At 35.8% G+C, this 27,416-nt stretch overlaps 1 protein-coding gene across 3 annotated transcripts in view; it reads left to right on the forward strand.

Annotated features, from left to right (window-relative positions):
• GRIA2 (glutamate ionotropic receptor AMPA type subunit 2) overlaps positions 1–27,416 on the forward strand; it is a 123,964-nt gene that overhangs the window by 91,638 nt on the left and 4,910 nt on the right. For all 3 annotated transcript variants that reach the window (XM_008144534.3, XM_028152470.2, XM_054716954.1), the window contains exons 7-12: positions 8,866–9,033; positions 9,297–9,401; positions 10,062–10,172; positions 11,598–11,804; positions 12,287–12,657; positions 17,253–17,451. In XM_008144534.3, coding sequence (XP_008142756.1) covers positions 8,866–9,033; positions 9,297–9,401; positions 10,062–10,172; positions 11,598–11,804; positions 12,287–12,657; positions 17,253–17,451 — 1,161 coding nt within the window. The remainder of the gene's footprint in view (positions 1–8,865; positions 9,034–9,296; positions 9,402–10,061; positions 10,173–11,597; positions 11,805–12,286; positions 12,658–17,252; positions 17,452–27,416) is intronic.

Consider the following 27,416-nt stretch of genomic DNA (forward strand, 5'->3'; position numbering starts at 1 on the left):
CCCCCCCAGTGCACAAATTTCATGCACAGGGCCTCTAGTATTTATAAATTACACCATTAAAATATACAGGTGTTTTTATTATTTGTAATTATAATGCAGGGTATCTAAGTTCATCTCATTTTCACATTTCTTTATCTCTAAAGGGACTATTGTAGGTGATCGCTAAGATTTCTTCCAGATATATAGTACCATAGTTATTTAAAGAGCTAATTTAGGCACAAAATTTAAAAAAAATTAACATTTGTAATTTTTGTTAAATCTATGTAACACCTAATGGTTCTTCTGTCTCTCAGACAGTAGTGGCTTGCAGGTAGTCATCCCTGGACTCCATCTGCCAAAATCAAATCCTAATTCAGCCTGGAAACTATTAGTTTTATTTTTCATAAATTAGAAAAAATGAGGAACTTTCCCTTTTTGCAAAGATTTCCAGGAAGTGGGGAGCGTCATGTGAATGAATTTATGCAACCAACAAAATAAAGATCTGCTTCTAAGAAAGCCTTTACCTACCTCTGGGTAAATCAGAACTATACTGTGTGTTGATTTGAGTATCTTCTTCTATCTTGATGAATCTGATTAGGTGTATCTGAAAATTTGAATCTTTCAGTAAATCAAAAGTTTTAGGACATAAATGTCTTGGTCCATAGCAAGATTTTCAGTCAGGGTCAATAGCCAATTGGAAAATTTAGGCAAAAATATGTTATTTTAAATGGATAATTTTTACATGAAGAGTCTTGAGTGAAAAATATCACAGTGAGTTAAAAATTATTTGTACTATAGAGAATAATAATAATAAAATGTAAATGTTGGTTTCTTGCCAAGGGAGGTATCTTTTCACCCTTGGAAATGTGATACAGCTTGTGTGTTCACTAAATATGTTAAGTACTTTTATTTTTTTTTAAAAAATAAGAGTTTATATTTTACGGAACTCTTAGGTTCCCAGCAAAATTGAGCAAAACGTACAGAGATTCCTCATATGCCCTCTATCCCCACATATGCATAGACTCCTGCAATATCAACTTCACTCACCAGTGTGATAAGATTTATTAGAATTCACACTCAAGGTCCATAGCTTTCATTATGGTTCAATCTTGCTGTTCTGCATTCTATGGGTTTGAACTAAATGCTTCCATTTTTATAGTTTTATATACATAGAATATTTTCTCTTTTCTAAAGTTCCTCTGTGCTCTTTCTATTCATCACTCCTTCCACCCCCATCTCCTAGCAACCACTGACCTTTATACTTTCTCCATAGTTTTGCCTTTTCTAGAATAGCATATAGATGGAATCATATAGTATGCAGTCTTTTCAGATTGGCTTTTTTACTTAGTTCAGTGGTTGGCAAACTGCGGCTCGCGAGCCGTGGTTTGCCGCTCTGTTGTCTCATGAGTTTGCCAACCACTGGCTTAGTATATTCACTTAGAGTTCCTCCAGGTATTTTCATGGCTGGTAGCTCATTTCTTTTGAGCACAAAAATTTTTCATTGTTTGTATGCACCACAATTTAATTACCCATTACCCATTAACCTACTGAAGGACACCTTGGTTGCTTCCAAGTGTTGATAATTATGAATAAAGCTGCTATGGACATCTGTGTGCTGGTTTTTGAGTAGACATACGGTTTCAACTCCTTTGGGTTGAAATACTGACTGGTGCTATTGCTGGATCATAGAGTAAAAAGATGTTTAGTTTTGTAAGAAACTGCCAAGCTACCTCCCAAAGTGGTTATTCCATTTTGCATTCCCACCAGCAATGAATAAGAGTTCCTGCTGCTCCACTAATGTTGTTTTTATGAAGATTTTGTGATTTTTTTGAAGCTTCAAAGGGCACATTCAAAAGGCTTTACAGGAAATTAAAGATGACCTTATCACTGACAGCTCTTTTTTCAGAAAGTAGACTGCAGTTGAATTTGAAATTAATTCAAGTGAATAATTTTTAGTTTATAATGTATTCAATACTATTCTTTTTCCTGTGTCTTTAGTTGATTCTTAGACATTGCCAAGAATCTTAAAAAAAAGGTTTATAAAATTTTTCTTACAGGCTTATTTTTCTTAGAGCTCATCAATTTTGACCCTGTTGATAATATTGTAGAATGAAGAAACTGAGAATTATGTTGTATAAATGTATCTAGAGATAACATTATGTGTTTAATACTTTAATTTAACTAAATAATTGATGCTATTTAAAAAGTGACTATGAAAAGTTAATGATAAAATCAAGGCTTGAGCCCTGTCTTTTGATGCTATGTGCAGTGCTTTCTCAACTAAACTCAATTTCAAGGGAAATTTGGAAAGTGGCCACTCATAGAACATGTAATACTTCTTAATACCTGAAGTCTAGTACTTCTTTTTTGAGTGATATTTCTTTCTATTTTAGCATGGTGCAGATAACATACATTTCAGAATAGGTGCCATCATTATGATGACCCATAAAATTTTATATTTTAGCCTATTTATACTTTTTGCATATTCACTAAATTCTAAAGGTACATAGAGCTACTTTTCATTTCATATTTATTTTGGATGTCAGACTATTGTTTTCTGATTATCAATGATTACAGTAATGTATTACAGAATATTGTCTGATGACTATTGGGCATCAGAAACATATTTAAAATGCATATTTCATTGTATTTTAGAAAAATAAGTATCAATAAATATACATTTAGAATGAAATGCAACGTGCATTTGGAAAATGGTCCATAACAAAACATTTTCCCAGATTTCTTCTAAAGTCTAGACATGATGTGATTGTGATATAATGCTGCACACCATAATGGCCCCCCATGGAAAATAAATTTCCAGCCTCGCTGAGGGATTCCACAGAACATAAACATCAGGGCAGAGATGATGCATTTGTTTTCCATGATGCACTGTCATCATGTTCCCTTCAATTAATTTACATCTAGTTTAGTGAATGGTGGGATAAAACAGAAATATTTAACTATCCAATCAAAATGTGAACGTATTTGTTTAGGAAAAGAAACGAGCCACATATGCAGAACATAAACAAAATGGAACTCTGGATACAGAGGCTGTTGATTTTCTCTCGGCCCAGAATTGAGTTTCTATGATTGTGACTTTTAATTTAAAATGATAATGGGCTGGAGACTTGATTAGATTTGAACATTTGAAAAAAAGATTGAAAGGGTTTTTCTTCTTAAAAGAAAAATCAGGCTCTGAATCATAATTATAACATGCCACATGGAACTACTGTTAGTGGTTTTAGTTTGTTCAAAGTAATCTTATTTTTTAATGTAGCTTACCAACTTTTATAGGCCTCTCAAACATTTAGCAGATGGCTTTATACTTTTCTCCTAGAAATGTGAGCAAGCTCACTCAGTAAAGATTTTAGCTTTTAACTATTATCATAATTTTCAAATGCAAATAGCAATCATTTTTGAAATATTCAATTTATTCAGTTTAAGTTCTGCCTATTGCTTAGTGACCTAGCCTTTGTTGTGAGAAGCACATTGGCAAGGAACCGGTTGCTGTATAAGAAAGCAGATGGGTATGTTTTCTTTTTTTTTTAAGGGAACAGAAACAAACATGTAAGTGAGACAGATAAATCCTGACTTATAGCTCTTATTTTTCTAAGTCTTTTCTTAAGTAGATATGATTTAAAACAATGATTTTAATATAACACAGGTTTGTGTGTTTTTTCTAAATGTTACAAGGATACTATAGAATACTTGGAAAATAAATATAATCATGTATATTTCCTCCTTATTAAAAACAATTTTATTTTTCTTTCTCTTTTTTTGTCAAAGGGATATGAACTTTATAAACTCTCATTTTGTAGAAAAATATTTTTAATTAGTTGTAATAATCTTTTCACTTATTCTATAATTAGCATTATTCACATAGTTACAAAATCTTTATTATCACTTTTTAAAAATATATATTTATTGATTTCCGAGAGGAAATGAGAGGGAGAGAGAGAAACATCAATGATTAGAATCATTGATAAGCTGCCTCCTGTATGCCCCCCACTGAGGATTGAGCCTGCAACTCGGGTATGTGTGCTTAGTGAACTCAGGACCCTTCAGTCCACAGGCTGATGCTCTATCCAATGAGCAAAACCAGCTAGGGCATTAATATCACTTCTAATCGCTGCATAATACTTCCTCAAGACAGAAAGCATAGTTTTTAAACATATCTTTACTGTCATAAATTTAGTACAAATAATACTGAAATTTATTTCTTTGTATGAAAAATATTTGTATTTGATAATATTTTCTTAGGATAGGTTCCCAATAATTACATTTTAAGTCTGGGAATATAAATTGCCTACATGGATCTGTAACATACTACATTTTGCTAATTTCTTGTGCACACACACTTTGAAGGGAAGGGTTACAGATTTTGGAAAAAATGGTAATGGGTTTTGTTTAGATTTGTCTAGTTCAGGTATTTGTAGGAAACTCCAGTACCACCATCCAGGAGATAATCTACATATGTAAAGGAGGACTCACATATAGGCATGCAATGACATCACTTAACTAGCACAGGAGGAGAATTTCCAGTAGGAAAATTTAGAGGTAAATATGAATATCATTACAGTTGAGAGTTTTCAGTTGCAGTACACATGACATTCAAATTTTTTCTTTTTCTTCCTCCCAACTTTCCCATTAAATTTGATTCACTCTCATGATAAAATGAAAGCAATTCAACTAAACTCATTCATACAGATTAAATGAATGATTTCACACTACAATTGCACCATTAAAAAGAGACTTAAGAATGTTTGAATGCAGACAAATACCCCATGGATTCACATATATGTGGAATCTAAGGAACAAAATAAACAAAATTGAAGTAGATTCTGACACAGAGAACACACTGAAGGTTGCTAGAGGGGGGAGATGTGGGGGATGGGTGAGAAAGGTGAAGGGATTAAGAAGTACAGATTGGTAGTTACAAAATAGTCATGGAGATGTAAAGTACAGCATAGGGAATATAGTGAATAATAATGTAATAAGTATGTATGGTGCCAGTTGGGTACTGGAAATATTGAGGGAAACACTTTGTAAAGTATATGGATATCTAACCACAATGCTGTATACCTAATACAAAATAATACTGAATATAAATTGTAAATGAAAATAAAATAAAAAAAATTCTGGACGCATGGAGGGGATAATTTATACCACATAAATTATTTTCTCATTTGCCTTAGTGTAATATCTCTCATGTTTAAAAAAACAAACAAGACAGATAGCTATCCACCATCACACCAATTCATATATATATATATATATATATATATATATATATATATATATATATATATAAAAGCCTAATATGCAAATTGTTCCCATGGGAGTTCAACCAGAAGACCAGGAGTTCCATAGCTTGCTATGACATACGCTGACCACCAGGGGGTGGCACATTGAAGGAAGGCCCTGACTGGCAGCCAAAAGGAAGGCCCTTCCTGGCAGTTGGAAGGCCCTGATCGGCCCTGTTTGCCTGCCAGGCCATGCACGAATTTCATGCACCGGGCTCTAGTAATACTATAATAGGCTTATTGTGGTTACTCGTCTATATAACTTTTCACTGGATATGAGAGAATGTGAGTCCCATAAAGAGGGGGACCATATGAAGAAATCTGACCTTCCTTTGAATTCTTCCTTCCTTCCTCCCTCCCTCCTTCCTCCCTCCCTCCTTTCCTCCTTTCCTCCTTCCCTCCCTTCCTTCCTTCCTTCCTTCCTTCCTTCCTTCCTTCCTTCCTTCCTTCCTTCCTTCCTTCCTTCCTTCCTTCCTCTCTTCAATATGCCCAGCCCTGTCCTGGACTCTGAGAATTCAGTGGTGACAGACAAATCAGACAAGTTTTCTGCTTCCCTAGAGTAAATAAGCTAGTAGGAAAGAGAGATGAAGGAGACAAATGAAGAATGCATGAACAGGATACTCAGATACTGGTAGAGGCTATAAAGAGAATAAACAAGATCATATGAAGGAGAGTGACTGGGAGTGGGTTGGGCAGGAAGAGCATCCCTAAGGAAGTAATGTTTTAGCATATGGATGCAATTTAACTTCATGGTTCTTTCAATGACTGAGCCTAACAGAGCAGTTTATTTGCTAATATAGATAACCCAAAGAGAGAAAAAAGGCTGATGCAGGATATTGAGGGTATAGTGGCAGGGGTGGGGGGATCTGATGTCCTTAAGATCAGAGGAAGGGAATAAACGCACTGTTGGAGTAGCTATCCTGATGTGGGAGTATGGTCACCTCACATGTCAACTCACAAGGGAAGCAGATAATGTGGAGCTGGGTCATGTTGGGTTGACATATAAGGGGGTTTTGTCTGATGGTTTCTATTTTTCATGTTGGGCAAGATAATTAGCAGAAATTCAGAGCAAAAGATGTATATGGAAGTGTGGATATTTGTGAAGATAAAAGAAGTTATAAAATACTGTAGTCATTTTTGAGAGTGGAAGAACTATGTCATTAAAGAAGGAGGACTGTTTAGAAACATTAAGTCTCATTTTGGACTCATGGTTAAGAATTTTAGAGTGTCACAAAGTCAGTATGATAGTGTGTTTCCACCCCCCAGCTACAATGTACTTTTGTTACCTACAGATTAGAAAAACCTCAATAACAGAAATTTCCTCAGCATTCTTTAAAGCTTTTATGTTAAAACTAGAGGCCTGGTGCATGGATTCATGCATCAATGGGGTTCCTCGGCCTGGCCTGCGGGATCGGGCCAAAACTAGCTCTCCAACATCCCCCAAGGGGTCGCAGATTGCAAGAGGGCACAGGCCAGACCAAGGGAACCCACTGGTGCATGATCAGGGCCAGGAAGGAATGCAGGAGGTTGGCCAACCAGGGAGGGACTGCAGGAGGGCCCCAGGGCATGTCCCGCCCATCTAGTTCAGTCCCCATCTGCCAGACCCCAGCAGCAAGCTAACCTACTGGTCGGATCGTCTGCCCTCTGGTGGTCAGTGCATGTTATAGCGAGCAGTTGAGTAGCCTTAGCATATCATTAGCATATTATGCCTTGATTGGTTGAATGGCTTACCAGTCAACTGAACACTTAGCATATTAAGCTTTTATTATATAGGACTAGAGGCCTGGTGCATGAAATTCGTGCACTTGGGGGGTGTCCCCTGGGAGCAGGCCTAAGCCAGCAGTTGGACATCTTTAGCGCTGTGGCAGAAGTAGGGGAGGCTCCTGCCACTGCTGCTGCTCTCGCCAGCCATGAGCCCAGCTTCTGGCTGAGCGGCACTCCCGCTATGGGAGTACACTGACCACCAGGGGGCAGGTCCTATGTTGAGCGTCTGTCCCCTGGTGGTCAGTGAATGTCACAGCAACTGGTCATTCAGCTGTTCAGTCCATTTGCATATTAGCCTTTTATTATATAGGATGTGATTTATTATTACTGGCAACAGCATCATACATTTGATGGATGACAATATATATATATCTATAATAATAAAAGCTATTATCTATAATAATATGCTAATTAGACCGGATGGCCGAACAGTGGAACTACTGTCCGGATGACCTTCTCTAAGCCGGAGCTGCGAGGGCCGAGGCAGCTGCTGCAGCTGCCAGGGCCAAGCCCCTTGCAAGAATTTAGTACATCAGGCCTCTAGTGTTCACATAATACAGGCAATGCTTAATACACATGTAGTTTTGTTTTGTTGTTTTGTTTTTTCCTTGCTTGGTTCTTAGCACCTGCAATAACCTTGCTGTGCCAATGGGATCTGAATACCATGGTTTGGAACCAACGTTATCAAAGACTGTTGAAGCATTAAGGGGGCATATAAGTTATGAAGTTTGGTGGTAGTTCAACTTGATTACCATAAACATTTAGGGGACATTAGAAACAAATACTCCAAAGTCCATTGCAGGTCTAAATGAGCATCAGTCAGGTTGTTTAGAGATGAAGAATCGTGAAACTGATCAGTATGTTTTCCTTATTCTCACATGAATTTCTCAGTAGACAGTGGAGAAACAGTTATTGATTGATTTGATAATTTTCTGTATCACCAGAGTAGACCATAAAGTGGTGCTCTAATAAGAAAATGATTAGAAAAGGATAAACACATTGGCATAATTATTATAAAAGGTGTCACCTGAAATAACTGACATCTATACTAATAAAAGGTTAATATGCTAATTAGATCGGATAGACAGGACGTCTTCTGGACGTCCTTCCTGACAAAGCCGGGGGTGTGGCTGGCCTGCAAACCCCCAGTGGCCACTTGCCCTGGCCAGCCCCTCCTGCCAGCAGGGACCCCCCACCCTGATCTGGAGCCCCCTTCAGGGCAGGCCAGCCAGCTCCCACCCATGCACCAGGCCTCTATCCTATATAATAAAAGGTTAATATGCAAATTGACCCTAATGGCAGAACGACCGCTGGACCATTCACTATGAGATGCACTGACCACCTCTTGGTCCCTTTCCCCAGCCAGCAGGCTCCGATTACCTGATGGCAACCCATGGCGGGGACGGGGCCTGCAAGCTGGCGGGAACAGTAAACCTCTCGGTCCTTTCCCTGGCTGTCAGGCACCAATCACCCAATGGCGAACAGGGAACCAGGGGTGGGTGGCAGCAGGGGGCGGGGCTGGCTGCGGCAGCTGGGAAAGATGGCCTGATCACAGGCCAGGCCTAGGGACCATACCCGCGCACGAATTCTGTGCGCCAGGCCTCTAGTATTAACATAACAGAAAATGTTGCACGTCAAGATACTTTCCACAGTCCCAATATTATGTACCACTTCTCTTAGATTCTTAAGTTTCTAGATGCACAGACAGTGTCTGAATTCTTGGACTTGATATGGTATTATATGGTGGGCAACTGCACTCTCTTGATGGTGGTGAGTTTGAATTTTCTCCCATTCTCATGAAATGTGTGATATTTTTCAGTATACTTCTGCTCTGACCTATGATGCCGTTCAAGTGATGACTGAAGCTTTCCGCAACCTTCGGAAGCAGAGAATTGAAATCTCCCGAAGGGGGAACGCAGGAGACTGTCTGGCCAACCCAGCAGTCCCCTGGGGACAAGGTGTAGAAATAGAAAGGGCCCTCAAACAGGTCAGTCACTCAACACGATTGTTCATGTGATTTAACAATGGCTATCATTTTTTTCTCTGCTGAATTAGTCATCCTGCTTTTATTCCTTATGTTTAATGTAGAGGGAGTATTCTTTCCTAACTACACAAAGGTAGGTGGGAGGTTGAAAAGAAACCTTATAAATGTAGTTTTCTGGGCATGAGCCCAGTGAGAGTAACCTGTACAGTGTGTATCTTTGGCTGAAGTAAATTTGTAACTATGCTCCCTGCCCATTTCCTTATTAGGTTCAGGTTGAAGGTCTCTCAGGAAATATAAAGTTTGACCAGAACGGAAAAAGAATAAACTATACCATTAACATCATGGAGCTCAAAACAAATGGGCCCCGGAAGGTAAATCATTAGTGATTTAAAAGCAGTTCTCTCTGTGTGAGAAGGTGAGTTAGCTAACCCATACCCTCATCTTCCAAAGAGTCCTGAAGATGTGTCTTCACCTAGAGCTTAACAACTTCCAGAACCAGACGTATTTTTAAATGTGTTTTGTTTTTTTTTTTCTATTTCAAATATATTCACTTCTGGTAAGTAATACTGAAATGTAATCTTTAAATAGAACTGTTATACTTTTCTTTTAGACCATGGTAGAAAAAAGAATTTGCTGAGAAGAAAAAGAACTATTGCTGAAAAGTTCATGGTTCAGAAGACAAAACATAACCACTACTGTTCAATATATATTATTTTACTTTTATGACCAAAATGCCACTCTTTGGACTTTACTTATATTTCTATATGATCACTCCCAAACAAATGATCCTTGGCGAATATGATAAGTGAACATAAAAAGACAAACTGCTTTTAAGAATAGTTTCTGTTTGTTTTATAGTCCCTTTTCTGTTCCTATTAGATTCACATATATCAAGGACACATCAGTGTTTAGAAGAAGCCTCATTAATATAGGATAACTTCAGATTCAGGCATGGATTACAAAATAATTAAAATGCTTTGCTAATAAAAAAGTCATTTATCCATTTGCCTACTTTCTGTAACCTTTTTCAGATTGGATACTGGAGTGAAGTGGACAAAATGGTTGTTACCCTTACTGAGCTACCTTCTGGAAACGATACCTCTGGGCTTGAGAATAAGACTGTTGTTGTCACTACAATTTTGGTAATTAGCTATATAATCCTATGATATACTTTATTTTTCTTATCAAAATATGTGCCAGATAGAACTGCTGATTATGTTTTAGGGCAATAACTATCATAGTGTTGCTTTTGCAATGTTTTAATCATTTATTGAATATTTACTCTTGCAAAAGGACTACACAAGCACTAACTAAAGCATTAAGCTACCTCTTAGCTTTACAGATAATTCATAACTTGGTGCATATCCCAGATTTTACACCTGGGTAAAATCTTAAAGAGCATGCCTTGTATTTGCTCAGGTGCTTTAACTTTTCCATTTCCATACCATTGTGGGTATATTTTATCTTTACATTTCTTACAAGTTTTAATAATGTTGCCAACTTCTCTGTCTTCATAATAAAAGATGAAGTCCTTAAAAGCAAGATGGATCTCCCTTCTTCTTAACTCCAAGTCTCAACATGGTAGTTGAATATAGGATTCTGTGGGAATCATTAGCCTAACAATATTGAGGAGGACATATAGAAAGGCTAACAAGGATTTGGATAAAAAACATTGGCTGGCATTTAGAAATATCTTAATAAGTCTAAGCTACACATTTGCCGATTTTTGCCTTAATCATGCCATTGAGAGGAACCACCTCACTGAGACCCCATGTATCCTTGGTGCCACTTTTCAGTGGAAAATTTTGGGCTACACTGAATCATTTTTTCCATGCTTCCTATTTCCTATGTTTGCAGGGAGAAGCTACTAGCTATCCTTGTAGCATCATTCTAGAATATTATATCTCATAGATGAAGCAAGACCTAAAATGTGAGAGGGTAGAATCCAAACTTCACCATGGCGATGATCTTTTCAGCCTGTATGTCACTGGCCATGCTTGAACCCTATGCTTGAAGTAGCAGTGAAATAGGGTTTGGGGTGAATGGTGGTTCTTGGGGTTGGCATAGCCTTCACATAGAATAAGAGTGTGGTGGATCCAGAGTTGAATTAAATAGCTATTGAGCAGAATTCTTCCTTTCTAAACCCTAGGAATTACAGACAAGACAAGGGGACATGCTAACAGTTTGTGCTTTTGAGTCTCTTGTTTACTTTGGTATGGCTAGATACAAGGCATGCTATTGAAATGTAATTATAGATATTTGAGGACTTTTTTCAGAAGGATTATGCTTAATCTTTTCTTCTATACTAGAGGCCCGATGCATGAAATTCATGCAAGGGGCTTGGCCTTCGCGGCCTTGGCTACCTCATGGCCCTGCCCCGCCCCCCACCTCCACTGGTCGTTCTAGAAGATCATTCCGCTGTCCAGTCTAATTAGCATATTAGCTCTTTATTATCTAGGATTCCACAATGGCTCTGGCTAAGAGTTAATTATTAAACCAGAAAACTTTTTTCAGAGAGTAAATAACAAAGCCATTATAATCAACTAAAGCACTGTCTTTCCATATAGGAATCTCCATATGTTATGATGAAGAAAAATCATGAAATGCTTGATGGCAATGAGCGTTATGAGGGCTACTGTGTTGACTTGGCTGCAGAAATAGCCAAACATTGTGGGTTCAAGTACAAGCTGACAATTGTTGGGGATGGCAAGTATGGGGCCAGGGATGCAGACACGAAAATTTGGAATGGGATGGTTGGAGAACTTGTTTATGGGGTAAGTATAGCTCTTCTCATAAAAAGTGATTCAATTTGAACTGTTGTTGACGGAATGCCTTCCTCCCTGCAAAGTACCTTTGTCTGAGGTTGTTGGTTTCCCACTTTAAGAATGCTATCTTATTTCCTTGTGAGCATTTGAAGATTAAAGATGAAGTAAGAAGAAAACGTACAGATTAAGTGAGACAGGCATTTCATCTGTCTTGAAGCATCTGAGCCATATGCTGTGCAAAGGTGGCAAAGGCCCAGATGCAGTGTAAAGATGGAATTAGCATAATCAAGCCAGATGGGTGTACTATGTATTTATCAAAAGGAGGGATATCTGTGGAACCAATTGCTTTGTTTATTCGTTACTGGGAATCTACCAGGGAAATAATTATGGCCATGTCCTTGATTTCCTTCCCTTTTAATCCAATAATATAACCATGATTCCTTTCTGACCATGACTCTAGGTACTATTACTTTCCTTTGTTTCCCTTACAGAAAGCTGATATTGCAATTGCTCCATTAACTATTACCCTTGTGAGAGAAGAGGTGATTGACTTCTCAAAGCCCTTTATGAGCCTCGGGATCTCTATCATGATCAAGAAGCCTCAGAAGTCCAAACCAGGAGTGTTTTCATTTCTTGATCCTTTAGCCTATGAAATCTGGATGTGCATTGTTTTTGCCTACATTGGGGTCAGTGTAGTTTTATTCCTGGTCAGCAGATTTAGCCCCTACGAGTGGCACACTGAGGAGTTTGAAGATGGAAGAGAAACACAAAGTAGTGAATCAACTAATGAATTTGGGATTTTTAATAGTCTCTGGTTTTCCTTGGGTGCCTTTATGCAGCAAGGATGCGATATTTCGCCAAGGTTGGTTACTCACCTGCTTCAACTTTGTGCATTTTAGGTCTCATGCAGGCATTCATGGTGTTTATAAATTCACTCTCAAGAAATTAACAGCTGCCGACTACCTGTCCAAGCAGTTTAAGACTCAAGGACAGATATTTAACATCGGCGTAAGCCTGTGAAATATTTGAGCAATGTTCTTTGAATGTTGACCTTATATTTCCCTGGTGAAATTATACACACCATGGAGAGGCTGTAAAATGCATAAGGTTCCTATCATTCCATGCCTTCTTGGAGGGGTACCGTGTTTTTGCTGCATATTCTCATTTTACAGTCATCTGTGTGTTGATCCACAGACCTGTATATGGGAAAATGGGCAATATTACATATAAACTACAAAAGCAAGAGCTTCTTTACAAAACTTCATTGGCACACATCCCATCTCTTTTATTTTCCCATCATAAGCTCATTGAAAGAGTGTGGAAAGATGATAAAATTTTCTTCTTTTAAGGTTAGGTTACTGAATTTAAAGGACATTAACATTTTAGAAATATCTAGGAACACATGATTGGATAATAATCGAATAGCAATATATACATCGTGGGAGAAATTTGTGTATATGCCTCTCTTCTCATTATGATATGCTAATTCCTACTTTAGAATGCCTAAATATGATGGGTATATCACAAAACATATATTGCTTTTGTTCATGTTATATACATGGAATAAGAATGACAGACATATTTTGCTCTTCTGAAGAACAAATCATACCATTTCTAGTGTACTTGCTTTCATATTTAAAGCCTAAATGATTATCTGTTAGCATATTTTAAATTGGGTTTGATTACCTTCCTCTTATTCTATGGGATATTTTAATAACTAGAGAAGAGGGTGACTCTTCTAAAACTAGTTCATTATATTAATTTTTTGGCACTTTGGGGGAAAATAAGTGATTAACTTAAAAAATATATGAGAAGCTAAAAAATTTGTATGTTTTGCAATTTTTATTTTATACTCCACCTAGTGAGATAAAGAAAATATAATGTACCCAGAAATAATCAATCACTTACTTTTCTGGTAGTAGGTCAAATTTTTATGAAATATATTGATCTAAACAATCTTACTTCAATCATATTTCCTATGGCTATTCTGTAGAACTACATTAAATTAGTAACATGCCAATGGTATTTTTATGGCATATAAAAAGATATGTAGGATTCATAATTTTAACTATATTTAGTTTTAATTCTATATCTGATGTAAGATGAAGACATAAAGAGAAGTTTCTAATAATGAAGAAGAAAAATACTAACCAAATTTAGATCTCAGAGAACATTCTAGTCCATAAATAATAACAAAATGATTCACTTTTGGTAAAAAGGCTACTGAAGCATAATATTACCCTATTCCTGAGACATAAGGCAATGATCTTAGAGTGACATAAACTATGCTCTACCTTCATGAGTTAGTAGGGAGAAGTGAAGGGAGATTATTATGGAGTAGGATATGTTGACCTGGCTCCCCATAGATGGACCCTGCTCCATGACCACCATGGCTTTGAAGGTAGTTATTTTGGTGTCCAGTCCTCGTCACCAAGCAGAAAACATATTTACACCTGGGGTCTGGAGCTGAGGGCACATCTAATAATCCATGTTATTCCAGGGCCCACCATGACATATAGACAGCTTCTAATTTTCAACAAGCCTGCTTCCTAAAACATGATTTTTTTGTGCGCTTTTGATTTTATTGCAAGTTCACATGTCATAATTTTTATTTTCTGGTAAGATATATTTTAGATAGTGTATTTTTTTCCTTGTTTTTAATTGATTTCTTTTTGCTACAAAAATACATGGGCAAATTCACTTATTAAAGATGTTAAGCATATATATTTCATCTTATGTTAAATGTGCACTTAAAAATTGAACATATTACATAATATTGGCAAATTTAGTGACTTTTAAGGAACCAAATTACCTTTATTTAAAATGCAGTGATCATTACTTACTCCAGTTTAGAAAAGAATAGAGCACCCTAACATCTAAAATCGTCATCATAATAATGCATGAAATGCACAGATCACTTTAGAGATGCTCTTTAAATATTTTAAAAGATATTTATCATTTCCTTCCAAGTAACATCTGATATGGAACTATATTATTAATATTAATGAAACATTTAAATTTTAATCTGGAGTGATTTATTGAATTGAATTGGTCACTTGCCTGAAATCAAGTTTGGAATATGTCAACTATAATTTTCTGAAGACTTAGAACTACAGAAATCATGAGAGCAAAATGCTCAGAAGTTGGCTTTTTATTTTCCTGTTTCTCTTCCCCTACTCCATCTCTAAAGGATTCAAATGAATTAAACATATTGCCATTTAAAAATATTTAATAGAGAATAAAAAGAAATGTTAGAATATGTGCACTTATTGGTTCCTTTAGTGCAGATGTTGAGAGGTTAAAATTTTGTAATTAGAAAATTTTTGTTTTTGTCTGTTACCATAACACATAAAATTGAATTTGCCCTCTGCATAAAATTTTTCAGGAACTCTTTCAAAAATATCAATTGATCCTTTGAAAACATTAACAAGTAAATAATAAAATGCTCAAGAATTTCTGTTTGAATAATGTATAAGTCCAATAAGTTCTTTATTTTGTACACTTAAAATAAATTAGCATATTTCATCTAATAGGGTTTAATCACTGAATTAGAGAACAACTTATGTCTTTATCTTATGTCTATTTTACAACTGGAAGAGAATGATTTATAAAAATGATTCTCAAATATATTGCAAATTAACATGCAATGTATAATGTTAAAAGCAATTACCATGTAATTGGTTTTGTTTTAAGGGGTTTGAGCAGTAAGGTACAGAATCTGCCCTCTTAAATTCAGGGTACATGCCATATAATTATACCTTCCATTATTGTGGAATAAATAGTGAACATTTTGAGAGTAGTTATGTCTACATAAGGGGTTTCCCAAATTTAAAATATATTTCATATCCTTTCAGAATATAAGTGAGGAGTGTTTAACTTTACATCCTGTAATATTTATTTATTTTAATCCTCACCCAAGGATATTTTCCCATTGATTTTTAGAGAGAATGAAGGAGAGAGGGAAAGACAGAGAGAAATATCGATGTGAGAAACACATCGATTGTTTGCCTCCTGCAGTAGCCCGACCAGGCCCAAGCCAGGGAGGTGCCTGCAACCCAGGTACATGCCCTTGACCAGAATCAAACCCAGGACCCTTCGGTCCGCAAGGCAATGCTCTATCCACTAAGCCAAACTGGTTAGGGCTATTTAATTATTTGCATCTCTTAGAGACTGTGGTAAAGGCTCTTAATAGTATTCTTTTTGTTTTTCAGTGCTTGCTCCCTCCTTTTTTATTTTAGCAACAAATGATTTTTATTTTAAAAAAATTTATTAGCTTTAAATTAGCTCTCCCTCTTTTCCTTGACTGCTTGAGTAGTTTATTCTACAAATATTATCCACTAATTTGATATAGTATCTGTGATTCATCAGAAAGTATATTTCTTACTGTTAATTGTAGAAAGTTTGATTTAGGTCATAAGTTGCCAAATTTTTGTGATTTACATTTTTTAGAAGTGTTTCCTCTTCACTGTAGCAAATCAAAATTTGAGACACAGCAGTTAGCAAAAAAAGTTATATTTGTTAATATTATTTAAATGCCTTTATATGTAGAATCCCACCAAATCTTTTAAAATAGCATAGTACACATTTATTTCTGTATGTACATATATACATGTATTTATCTATCTATGGTTTAAAGTAAATTATTGGGAATCTATTAAGCTTTTTAAAAGTATTTTATGTAAGAATTTATGGCCATTAGGATTTTATATCTTGGCAAAATTTTATGTCGAATTTGTTGTCCTTGAGCTTTCTTTTCTTGAGCAGGAGCCACAGAGGAACAGGGTGATAACCGTCCATGCCATGAAACATCTGATTTTTATTCATTTAGAATTATATTTTGTTTCATACCTTTGTTTGTAGTTAACATATTTTTTCCATCTACTATCCTATACTGCATCTAAAACCCACATTTTGGCACAAACAAAAAACTAATGAAATTTTGGATTTTTTTTTGTTTGAGGGTATTGGAGCTTCATTGGCTGAATCAAAGGGAGGGTTTTTTCCAGTGTTTAAAGCTATATCTACGGTGTATACTCTTATTTTTAACATTTGGTTGTTTGTCAACATTGTTCTGAATATTGCTGGTGATCTTAGATTCTCTTGTTCATGTTTGCTTATGCCATGAGTGGATAAAGTAGAATGAGCATTGAATGGATTATTTGCACATTTCTTGAATTTGCTTTGTTAAGAGATTTCATACCACAAACAATTTGGGCATGATAACTATGAAAGAATCTCAGGAATCTGAAAGTTTTTGCTTCTGGGTACCTCGCCAAATCTGGTTAATCTGTGTTCCTTGCCCAGAATGTTTAATAATTTCCAGTTTTATTAAGGTGCAGATATATTGAAAAGTATCAATTATTTCCCTGTAAGTTAATATGTGCATAATATTGCTAACTTGTTTTTTTATTAGGTCATTCATTTCACTTTATAAATCCATTTCATACTTGTTATTAGATCCCTCTCTGGGCGCATTGTTGGAGGTGTGTGGTGGTTCTTTACCCTGATCATAATCTCCTCCTACACGGCTAACTTAGCTGCCTTCCTGACTGTAGAGAGGATGGTGTCTCCCATCGAAAGTGCTGAGGATCTTTCTAAGCAAACAGAAATTGCTTATGGAACATTAGACTCTGGCTCCACTAAAGAGTTTTTCAGGGTAAGAGATTCTGCTTTGTAACTTCTGCTTTTATTCTTAAAATTTAACCTATTTCAACTTTGTCCCACTTTGCCTCCTCTCAAGGTCTATACAAAGGTACTATGTGAAAGTAAACTCCACCTCTGTCTCTAACTCCATTTCCATTTTTTTTTTTTTTGTTATTGAATTTATTGGGTGACATCTATATAATAAAAGCTTAAGCCCATGGTCGGCAAACTGCGGCTCACGAGCCACATGTGGCTCTTTGGCCTCTTGAGTGTGGCTCTTCCACAAAATACCACGGCCTGGGCGAGTCTATTTTGAAGAAGTGGCGTTAGAAGAAGTTTAAGTTTAAAAAATTTGGCTCTCAAAAGAAATTTCAACCGTTGTACTGTTGGTAAGATCTGTGTTGTGCTTTCATTAGGCACTGCAATTTAAGTGCAGAAGTGTGGTCAATCTATCAGCAAGTACTTTAATGCAGCTCTACATATGATTGTAATACAGATTTACTACTAATGACAATTTACTCTCACTCCCAACCATATATGTAATATGTGTTTAAATACTATTAATATAACATGGTGCTCTAACTTGATCATAATAATCTATTGAACTAAATTCGAATACTGCATGGTTCTTAATTAGCAGTGTATTTTGAAACATTTTTCATTATTTGCATCCCAACAGGATGCAAAAATATTTATATATTTTACTAGTATTCTTCCTTCTTGAAATACATGAGATCTATGAATGAGGCAGTAGTACTGTTTATGTGATTAAAAAGATCTTAATTGTTTCCAGATATTCACTTCCATGTGAGTATACATATTTTGAGAGTTACTGTCATTAGCTTGTTTGGACAACAATAGAATTAACTACTCTCAACTATGGCACATTCAAGTTCCCAGAGCTTTTCAGTATACCTTAACTCAGTCAATCATAGAAACATGCCATAATTACCAAGAAGCCAAGATATACAAATTCCCTAGTAAACAAGATGAAATGACTAGATGACTGTGGGCAAAAGAGCATTGCTACTCTTCTATTCTTGTATTTCAGGGCACTAATTCCATAGAAACCATAACACATATAACAGATAAATTTGAGTATTTGTCCAAATTCAGGTAGCTCTTCAGTGTGCCTCTTACTAAAGGGTTCTTTTCATATAGTATCTTTGCTTGAAGAGGAAGTTCCCTGAATTTATTCTGCTGCTCCATGCTCTGTTTTGTTTGTTTATGTAATGTTAGAGAATTATCATGGTAGAAATTCAAGAAGGGCTATGCTGATCCTGCCAACATACCTTCAAAAGGAACTGTCAGATCAACTGTGGCTAGGTCTCAGTGCATAGACCATTGCAGTCAGCTTTCCCTTGTCTAGAGAAAGAAGGATATGGGCTCGAAAGTACCCCAAAGCCACACTATTTATTCTGTTTGTACCAATAAAGGGAAGCTAACATAACAGCACACATCGCCAAAGTGAATAGGAGCTTGCCATGTTAAGACCTCCACTGAAAATATATAATGTAGCTGTGATTTGGAAAAAGGTGTTTCTTGAAGTTGGATTAAATAAAACAGTGCTGCTAAAGTCTGATTAATTTTGTTAACTGTATTAATGTTTGATAATTGGGTACCATGATGATAATAGTAAGGACAATATTAATTTTGTTTCAAACTTCCAAGAATATTTTCTATGAGTCTGTGGCTTTCCAATTATATCCATCCTGGCTAATACCTTTCCACATAGAGTTTCTTGTATTAGTATAGGAAGAATTCAAAACAGAGTCTCTTTGGAAAAAAGAATTTCTCTTTATAGATGCTATTTAAAATGTGTTGAATAAGATAAAGCTAATTCATAGACATTATAAAAGCAAAATATAATTGATTTTCATTAATATTTTCTCCTTAAGTCCTAAGGTATATATTTGGCCTTTGGCCTGAATGAAAGGACTCAGGTGAAATTATCCATAACATACATCTGATCATATCTAATCATATATATGCTGTACTCTATAAGATTCACAATTACCAAAGAATTGCAATAAATTATACGTTTTTTAAAAAAAAGTTTTTAAATTGTGAGCTATAACACACAGAAAAGTGCATAAAATATAAATGTGCAGATTTATACACTCAGGCCAACAAATTGATCACTCTCAGCACTGTTCAATAGAAATATAATAAGAGCCCCATGTATAATTTAAACTATTCTAGTAGCCTCTGAAACTATGCTTTTAAAGGCAGCTATCTTTTCTCAACTTCCTCTCTGCCCAAATTTCTAAGCTTCTAGTGGAAAGTGTTGCAAAGGAAATTCACCTTGCATCTTTTCCTAAAAATAACATTCACCACCTATCTTAGGTCATCTTCTCTCTTAACTGTCCTTTAGTGCTAGTCATGTTTAAGGCTCCTGTAAGATGGATTCAAGACAGGGTAAAAGATGGCAGATTGATTATCCTGGTGGCCAGTCTGCCAGGGAAGGAGATATAGATGGAGTGGGCTGAAGCCAGACTCAAGACACCTATTGTATTTTGTCCTCTGGCCATCTGCTATGCTTCCTTTCAGACCAAAGGCAGCTAATTACATGTAGAAGAAAAAACCTTCACCATTTTTACCAGCTGCTAATATTTAAAGTTCTAACAGTTATCTTATGTCCCTAATATGGCTTATTTTGGCTTGATCGATAGCTTTCTCCTTCTTAGATACTGTTTATGACTAGGATTTTATTATTTATTTGATTTACAATTTTGTACTATCACAGAGTTTATCAAGCCAATTTCTGTATTTACCACAGCAAGAGCTTTGGATTTAGCCTTTGGAGAAATTGATTTGAGAAGTTGGGTAATTGGCTAATTAAAGATATATAAATAGCAAAATGAAAAAATAATTTTAAGACAATTTAGAGATTAAATGGCCAATTTTAAAACAGAATTCTAAACTTTTAGTGTTTTTTCTCGATGTTAACTAATGTTTCCTAAAAGCATATCTTCTATCAAATTGTAAGATGGGTATTTCATCTTGTTTATAGAGATCTATCTCCTTGGTCCGCATGTGATGTCAATTACTCAATTTAAGCCTAAAGTATTTTCAGATTTCAGTTAAATAATATTATAACAAACTATTATATTAATATTAATTTAGTAGATTCAGTGAGTGTGCATTAGTTTTAGAATTCCAATTTAAGTTTTAAATTTTTAACCTTAAAAACTATACATCCCATCAGTGGTAATCAGTAAAAAAACATGAATGATATTCTCTTTGTTCTGCTAGAGAGTGTATGTGAAAGGCAATCTTGTAACCATCGAGAGGTGTGAGGAAAAAGACCCTGTATCTTTATCTCCCAGGGTTTTCTATGGAACTCATATACATCCTTGTACAGAGTGAATGATAAAGCCTGACTCACTTTGGAGCTGCTGATTGTCCCTAATTATAGAGTGCCACTGTAGCATACCTATAATTAAGAAAGAATTAGGCTTTCAATTATAAACCACTATTTTTAGACTTTCACATTTTGATAATCCCTTCTCTCAATAAAAGAGGACAGATCTTAGATGAGTCTGAGTAGAAAATAATTTCAGAGGACCTATATGCTTTGTGTTTCTACAGAAACATAGATTTGAAGGATAGGAAATTACTTCTATTTATAAGCCTATCATTGGCCTGTCATTCTATGAAGCCCAATTATTATCCTACAGAAGAAAGTGCTTCTTCATGCCTCTCCTAAATCCCCCACATTGCAGTCTCTTACTTCCTCTGGTTCTCTTCTCCGGGAGCGTGAGGGACAGTGTGTAACCTCTGAATAAGTGATCTACATTATCTATGCTGACTTTGGAAGGAAGCAATTCTAAACCATTGTCAGAAATAAAGGTATCACCCTTCTTATTAAGTGAAGTTAATTATTCCATTCTCAGAAGATAAATGCGTATGATAATAATCCATGAAACTATAATGTTGTTACCCAGCATCAGAGATTTTTTTACAGTTTATGAATAATATAAATGACAAATAGCATTAATGCAGATGTTCTGAAATGAACATAATAGTTTGAAATTTTCCATATATATATATGATGTATGATCATACATATGATTTATTATATAATCAAAATTACCAAAGAATTATAATAACTTAGATTATATTTTTAAAGGTAGCAACCTTTTTTCAACTCCCTCTGTGGCATTAGATATACCTATTTATATTTACATATAAAAGCACAGACATAATTACAAGTAAAAATGAGGCATTATATAACAGCTTCCCTATAGAACTACATTAAATGCTATTTCATTAAAGTTACATTTTGTTCCATTTACTACCTGTGTTCAGTAATAATACAGTATGCTTTCTTTACTGATAGTCTAATGAATAGATTTTTACTCATTTATGATAGTTCTCCATACTTATTTCATTATTTCTGGTATAGCTAATGATTTCTCTGTCATAGTTTCCTATATCTATCACATATTTCCATGTGGGAAGAAATATGTGTATATACTTCTAGTTGTATATATGTGAATACTGCCAGTTTTATATATGTGATTATATGTAAATATACTTCTAGATTCCTAAATATTAATACACATGTATACACATTTTATATCTTCCAAATATTTTGGAAATAGTGTATAGTCCCATATATGTGTACACACATATGTATGTAATTATGTTAGTAATATCAGAATAAACTCTTCATGGACTTTTCTCTCAAGCTTAACCACCTAAATGACTTCTAAAATTCTAGGTATTAAATAAATGCAGAATGTGAATAAATTAGAATAAATAACCCATTATAGAAGTGTTGTGAGTCACTCATGCATGGTTAGTCATATCTATTACAGCTTTTTCTTTCTTAGTTTTTGGGAGCTTGATTATTGCATAACAATCTGCATTGCCCAAGGCTTCTCTAGATGGTCCGGGACACATTGAAATCACTTCCTCGCTGGTTGGCAGTTTTCCTTCCTCTGACATTTTAATTTTCCTCACCTTCCACAAAACATCTGAGGACAGGACTGAATTCTTAAAGACCCGAAAGATACATCTTGCCTGTGTTGCCTGGGGAAAGCCTGCGTTCTGTCAGTTCTGCTAAATGTAGCTGGTTTACCGGTGCAGGAAAGGTCAACATTTTAGAAGACTCTGCCAGTGTCTCTTTTCAAAATTAGTATTCGGTTTACGGACCTCGCCATGCATTCAGTAGTTCCCCAATTCATGGGGATATAAATAAATGTATGAGAGGCTCTATTGAATCTGTTTTCTGTGATCAGAGTGCTATGGGAGGCACAAGAAAGGGTATGTGTACCTGCTGAGTCATGATCATGGTGCAAAGGGTCACCACCCCACCTCCCCCCCCCCCTCCCCGGGGTAAATTTGTTAATTGGGTCTTTCTCTTCTTCCCAGGGCCATGCTGAGCAAATGTCAGAGCGCTTTCCACTCAGTCACTTCATTTAGAGACCACCCTTGCAAAACAGAGGCGAGGTGTGAGCTCGCATTATCCCCTGGACGCATCATTTGACTCTAATCAGATTACAGGAAGCTTTCTAGTATTGTCTGTGTTAAAGAGAAAATGTCCCTTTTCACACTATCATCAGATCATGAGGACAATTATTCTAGCAGAAAAGGTCAAACGATGGAGAAATAATTTGGGATTAGTCTCTAATCCCCAAACTCTACTTAAACTCCTGTTCAGATTCCTCTGAGAAGATGAATTCCAGTATAAACCTCTACTGGTGCTTCAGATGAGACTTAGTGTTCAATTCACTCTCTTTTTGTGTTTATGTAAGAGAATCATTTCCGCTCGCTCTATTGGATGTCTCACACTAGTTACCATGGTAATGAACACAGTCCCAGAGCTCTGCAGAGAAGAGCAATAGAATTGTGCAATCATTTAAATATACTGGAATTAAAATCTGAACTATAAACATTATTGATAAAGTTTTGAGAATTCGTTAGATGATATCTGAAGGTAAACTTGATTCTAAAGTAATTGACAGTTCACATTTCCATCCCATTTGCTCCAGATCATGTTGAGTGATCATCAAAAACAAGTTGCTAGTAAAGGTGGCTGCTTATTTTCATATAGAAATGAGCTTGTAGGGATAACATTAAACTGGCGATACCAAATAATGTGGCAGGGTCCCAAAAAATTATGTTTAAGATTTCCTTTAAAGAAGAAAAGAACCAGGGGGAGATGTCAGCAAGATGTTGAAATAGAAAGACCCAGACTCTCCTTCCCAACAAAGAGACACCGACTCAAAAACAAATCACTGACCAGTTCTTGCTTTTTAAATTTATCTTCATTGTTGAAAGTATAACAGATATCCCCTTTGTTTTCCCCATTAACCCTCTCCACCTGGCACCTGGGCCCCACCCAGGCCTTCACCAAGGGCTATGCATAGAAATTCATTGGTTAATCTCTCCCAACCCACCTACCACCCACCCACCCCCACCTTCCCTCTGAAATTCATCAGTCTGTTCCATGCTTCTATGTCTCTGGCCAGTTTTCTTAGCGAGAAATCCAGCTAAGAGGCTCCTACAGACATGGGTAGAGAATTCATGACACTCACTCACCACAATTCTGTCCCATTGTGGTGCAGAGCAATTGGGAGAAATCACCCAGCTCTTGGCTTCTCCCTAGGGAGAGAGGGTACGAAAACATAGAAATGCCAATTACACATTAAGCTTTAAAAGCATCTCAAGCTTAACTTGTAATTGGCATTCCCATATGTTTTCGTACCCTCTCTTCCTAGGGAGAAGCCTATGTATATGCATAACCTATGGACACAGACAATAGGGTGCTGAAGGCCTGGGGCAGAGAAGTGGGGCGGGCTGGAGGGGGTCAATGGGGGGAAAAGGGGGACATATGTAATACTTTCAACAATAAATAATTATTTAATAAAATAAAAACATCTTTCATACCCTTAAAATAATTTGTATATTGGAATATGAATACAGTACTATGCATTCTTGATATTTAGGGTGTCCCCCAAAAATGTATACATACTTTAACAGCTGATAGCTATAGATTCTATTATATTTTGAAAATGAAATGTATTTTAATAAGCACTGTCTTTATAGTATGTATACGTTTTTTGGGACACCCTGTACATACTGTGGGGCTCCCACATACCTTTCCTTAGTGTAGTAATGAAAGCTGCTGGAATGGGGACACGATGGACCTTCTATTCCCTTATAAATAACCTAAATCAAATACTTTCCAAGTATTTTGGAGATAAATAATGTTTAATTTCAAAATCCTCATTAACTAAAGTGTTTGTTTTATTTTCATTGGAGGAATTCCATAAAAGCAAAATCACTTTCAGTATTGGACAGAGGCATGGAAGTCCACTAAGCTCTTCTATTAACCAACAGAATTCTATTCTTATCCTCAAGGTTTTATTCACCAGTGTCAGAGGAATAGTTATCCCTATTTTTGTAAGTTAATCTCTCCATTTGGGCCTTGGACATCTCTTTCCAATTATCTGAGATGTTGCTCTAAAACTTACACTTTAATAATGTCTCTAGTCTTTTCATCTCCACAGGCTCTAGCCTTCATTCTGGTTTCAATTTTGCCTCAAGTTTGAAACATCCTCATGACAGCACTCTCCTTTATCTTCTCTTTCTCTTGTTCCTTTCCCTAAGTGGACAAGTTTATAAATTTGTTTACTAGAGCCTTCTGTTTTTCATTCTGGCTACTTTTGCCTTTATTCTTTCAAATCTAATGTCCCTTATAAGTCTCTGTGAAAAATGCCTTTCTAAAAGGGTCCCTTAATGCCCTTATGGCCCAATTGAAATGTTGTGTGTTTTCATGCTTGGTAAGATCTGTGTTGTGCAAAAAATATTTTGATACTTTTTCCTCTTAGTTCATGAAACTTGAATGCTTTTTTATATTTTCTCTTATTCCTCTTATCTGTTCTTTCTCCTTCACTGACATTTTAACTACTGTCTAGACCGCAAAGTAGGGCTAGATGCTTTTCTCTTACTACAACTCATTTTGTAATAGATTTACAAAAATAACTTTATAATCTTTTTACATTTGAAGACCATTCACATTTAATATACATAGCTGTGCAAACTACTGAAGTGAAGCTTTAAACGTCAATATTATTTTAGCACCATTTAAAGAGAAGTTGACAATTTGGGGATGCTGAAATGTTCTAATGAACCGCACATATTGATTCTCTTGATTCAATTTGACTATATTTTGTTTATGTTGGAAATTTACACCCAAATTAAAAAAATGTATAACAGATACACTCTACTGGGTGAGGGTGGGGGGATTTGACTATTAAGAGTCAAAATTTCAGTGTATATTAGCGATTAATTGTTAAAATTCTGATTTCCAAGAAGTGACTATAGTTCAGAAACTTACAAGAATGTTTGTAGGGACTATAGATTTGTAAGCCCCAAGGAATAATGTGATTGATGTGAAATTCTTTTTGGTCTGCCAACTCCGGTGGTTGGCAGGGACCGTTTGAGTGTCTGCTGACATCCATCATGAAACAAGGGGCCAGGCTAGAGTTCCATGGGGAGGATAATAAATCAGCCAGAAAGATGAAATCCTAAAGGAAGGACAATCATCTTTTGTCTTAAATACAAATTTTTATAAAATGTCAACCAAATGGACTAGAAAATAGAGGTTATTAATTCACAGTATGGTACTCTAATCTTTATATTTAGCAGGCTTTTGGTCAAATTCTTTCAGTCATAGAGTTACCTTCATCTTAATGGTTATACTACCTCAGACATTATATTTCTAGAAAAAAAGGGGAGTTTTTCATGAAAAGTAGCTTTATTCATGTTTGAAATGAAATTAGAGATTAGCACAAGGAGAGCACCGTTCTAAATATAAATTTTATGAAGACACTCATGATATAGAATCATGTTTGGCATTTGAAAATCTCTATATTGTTTGGACTTCATTTGTATTTGGGAATCGTTTAGAATTCCCATTCTTGAAAAAATAAAATAGCCTTGCTGACATTATGAGAAGGTATTTTGATGTTTATTAAAAGTCAGGGGGTAAATATGTATATTTTTACAATGAACCATATAAAAATTAATAACCTAAGTGGTTAAAAATATCTGGAATTAAGTACCAATGTTTCCTAATAATCCATGATTAAGTGTGTTTTGTAAGAATAATAATATATTCCTTTACAAGGATGAAAAGGCTTATTTAGCTGGTAGAAAAATTAATGCCTGCATTACTGTATATGAGGAAGAAGTAAAACTAAATTAAAATGACTATTGCCTTCTTTCACAGAAAAGGAATCCATCTTTTTTAAAGATATAATTATATCAGATGTAGTTAGTGTATTTGGAACAGTTCCCCAACAATGCTTAACAACAGGATTTTAACATTCTATATATACTGTTATTTGTTGTGATATATTAGTCAAATCGATGTGCCTATTAATAATCTCAAACTATGGAAAGGGATTTGAGGAGTCATGTTCAGAGTCTTACTCCTTAGGAAACACAGGAAGTCAACAGGGTTCTCCTGACCAAGCTATCCTTCATCTCCTCTTATCAAGACATGACTTACATCCTCATCAGAATGTGATGGAACATGCCATCCTGAGGAAATTAACTTGCTCATGCTTCCTGAAAGAAGGAATAGTTGTCTTTGATTTAACATGTAAATAAAAATTGCAGTCTTGGCCAGCTGTAGTTGGGTCCTCGTGGAGGTTTCACACTATAGACCTGCTTTCACAGCAGAGAGCAAGTGTGATTTAGTCGTAATGAAGGTCCCAATCTTGTTATCTCAAGAAGGGGCATTGTTTAGAAATAGAAATGTTTAAGAATGGTCTAGATAAATTATTAGGTGATCAAATTATTACTAGTAAGTAAGGAACTTTTACAAATTTAGAGTGAAAGTATCCTTTTGGGAGGACATGTGAGTCTTCTCACAGCATAGACCACTGGGCTGACATGGTCCATGGATTGTCTCAATGTTCAGATGGAGACAGTGAAGAAATGCAGCCACTGGCTGAGCAC

This window comes from Eptesicus fuscus, chromosome 6, assembly GCF_027574615.1.
Source record: "Eptesicus fuscus isolate TK198812 chromosome 6, DD_ASM_mEF_20220401, whole genome shotgun sequence".
NCBI classification, from domain to species: Eukaryota; Metazoa; Chordata; class Mammalia; order Chiroptera; family Vespertilionidae; genus Eptesicus; species Eptesicus fuscus.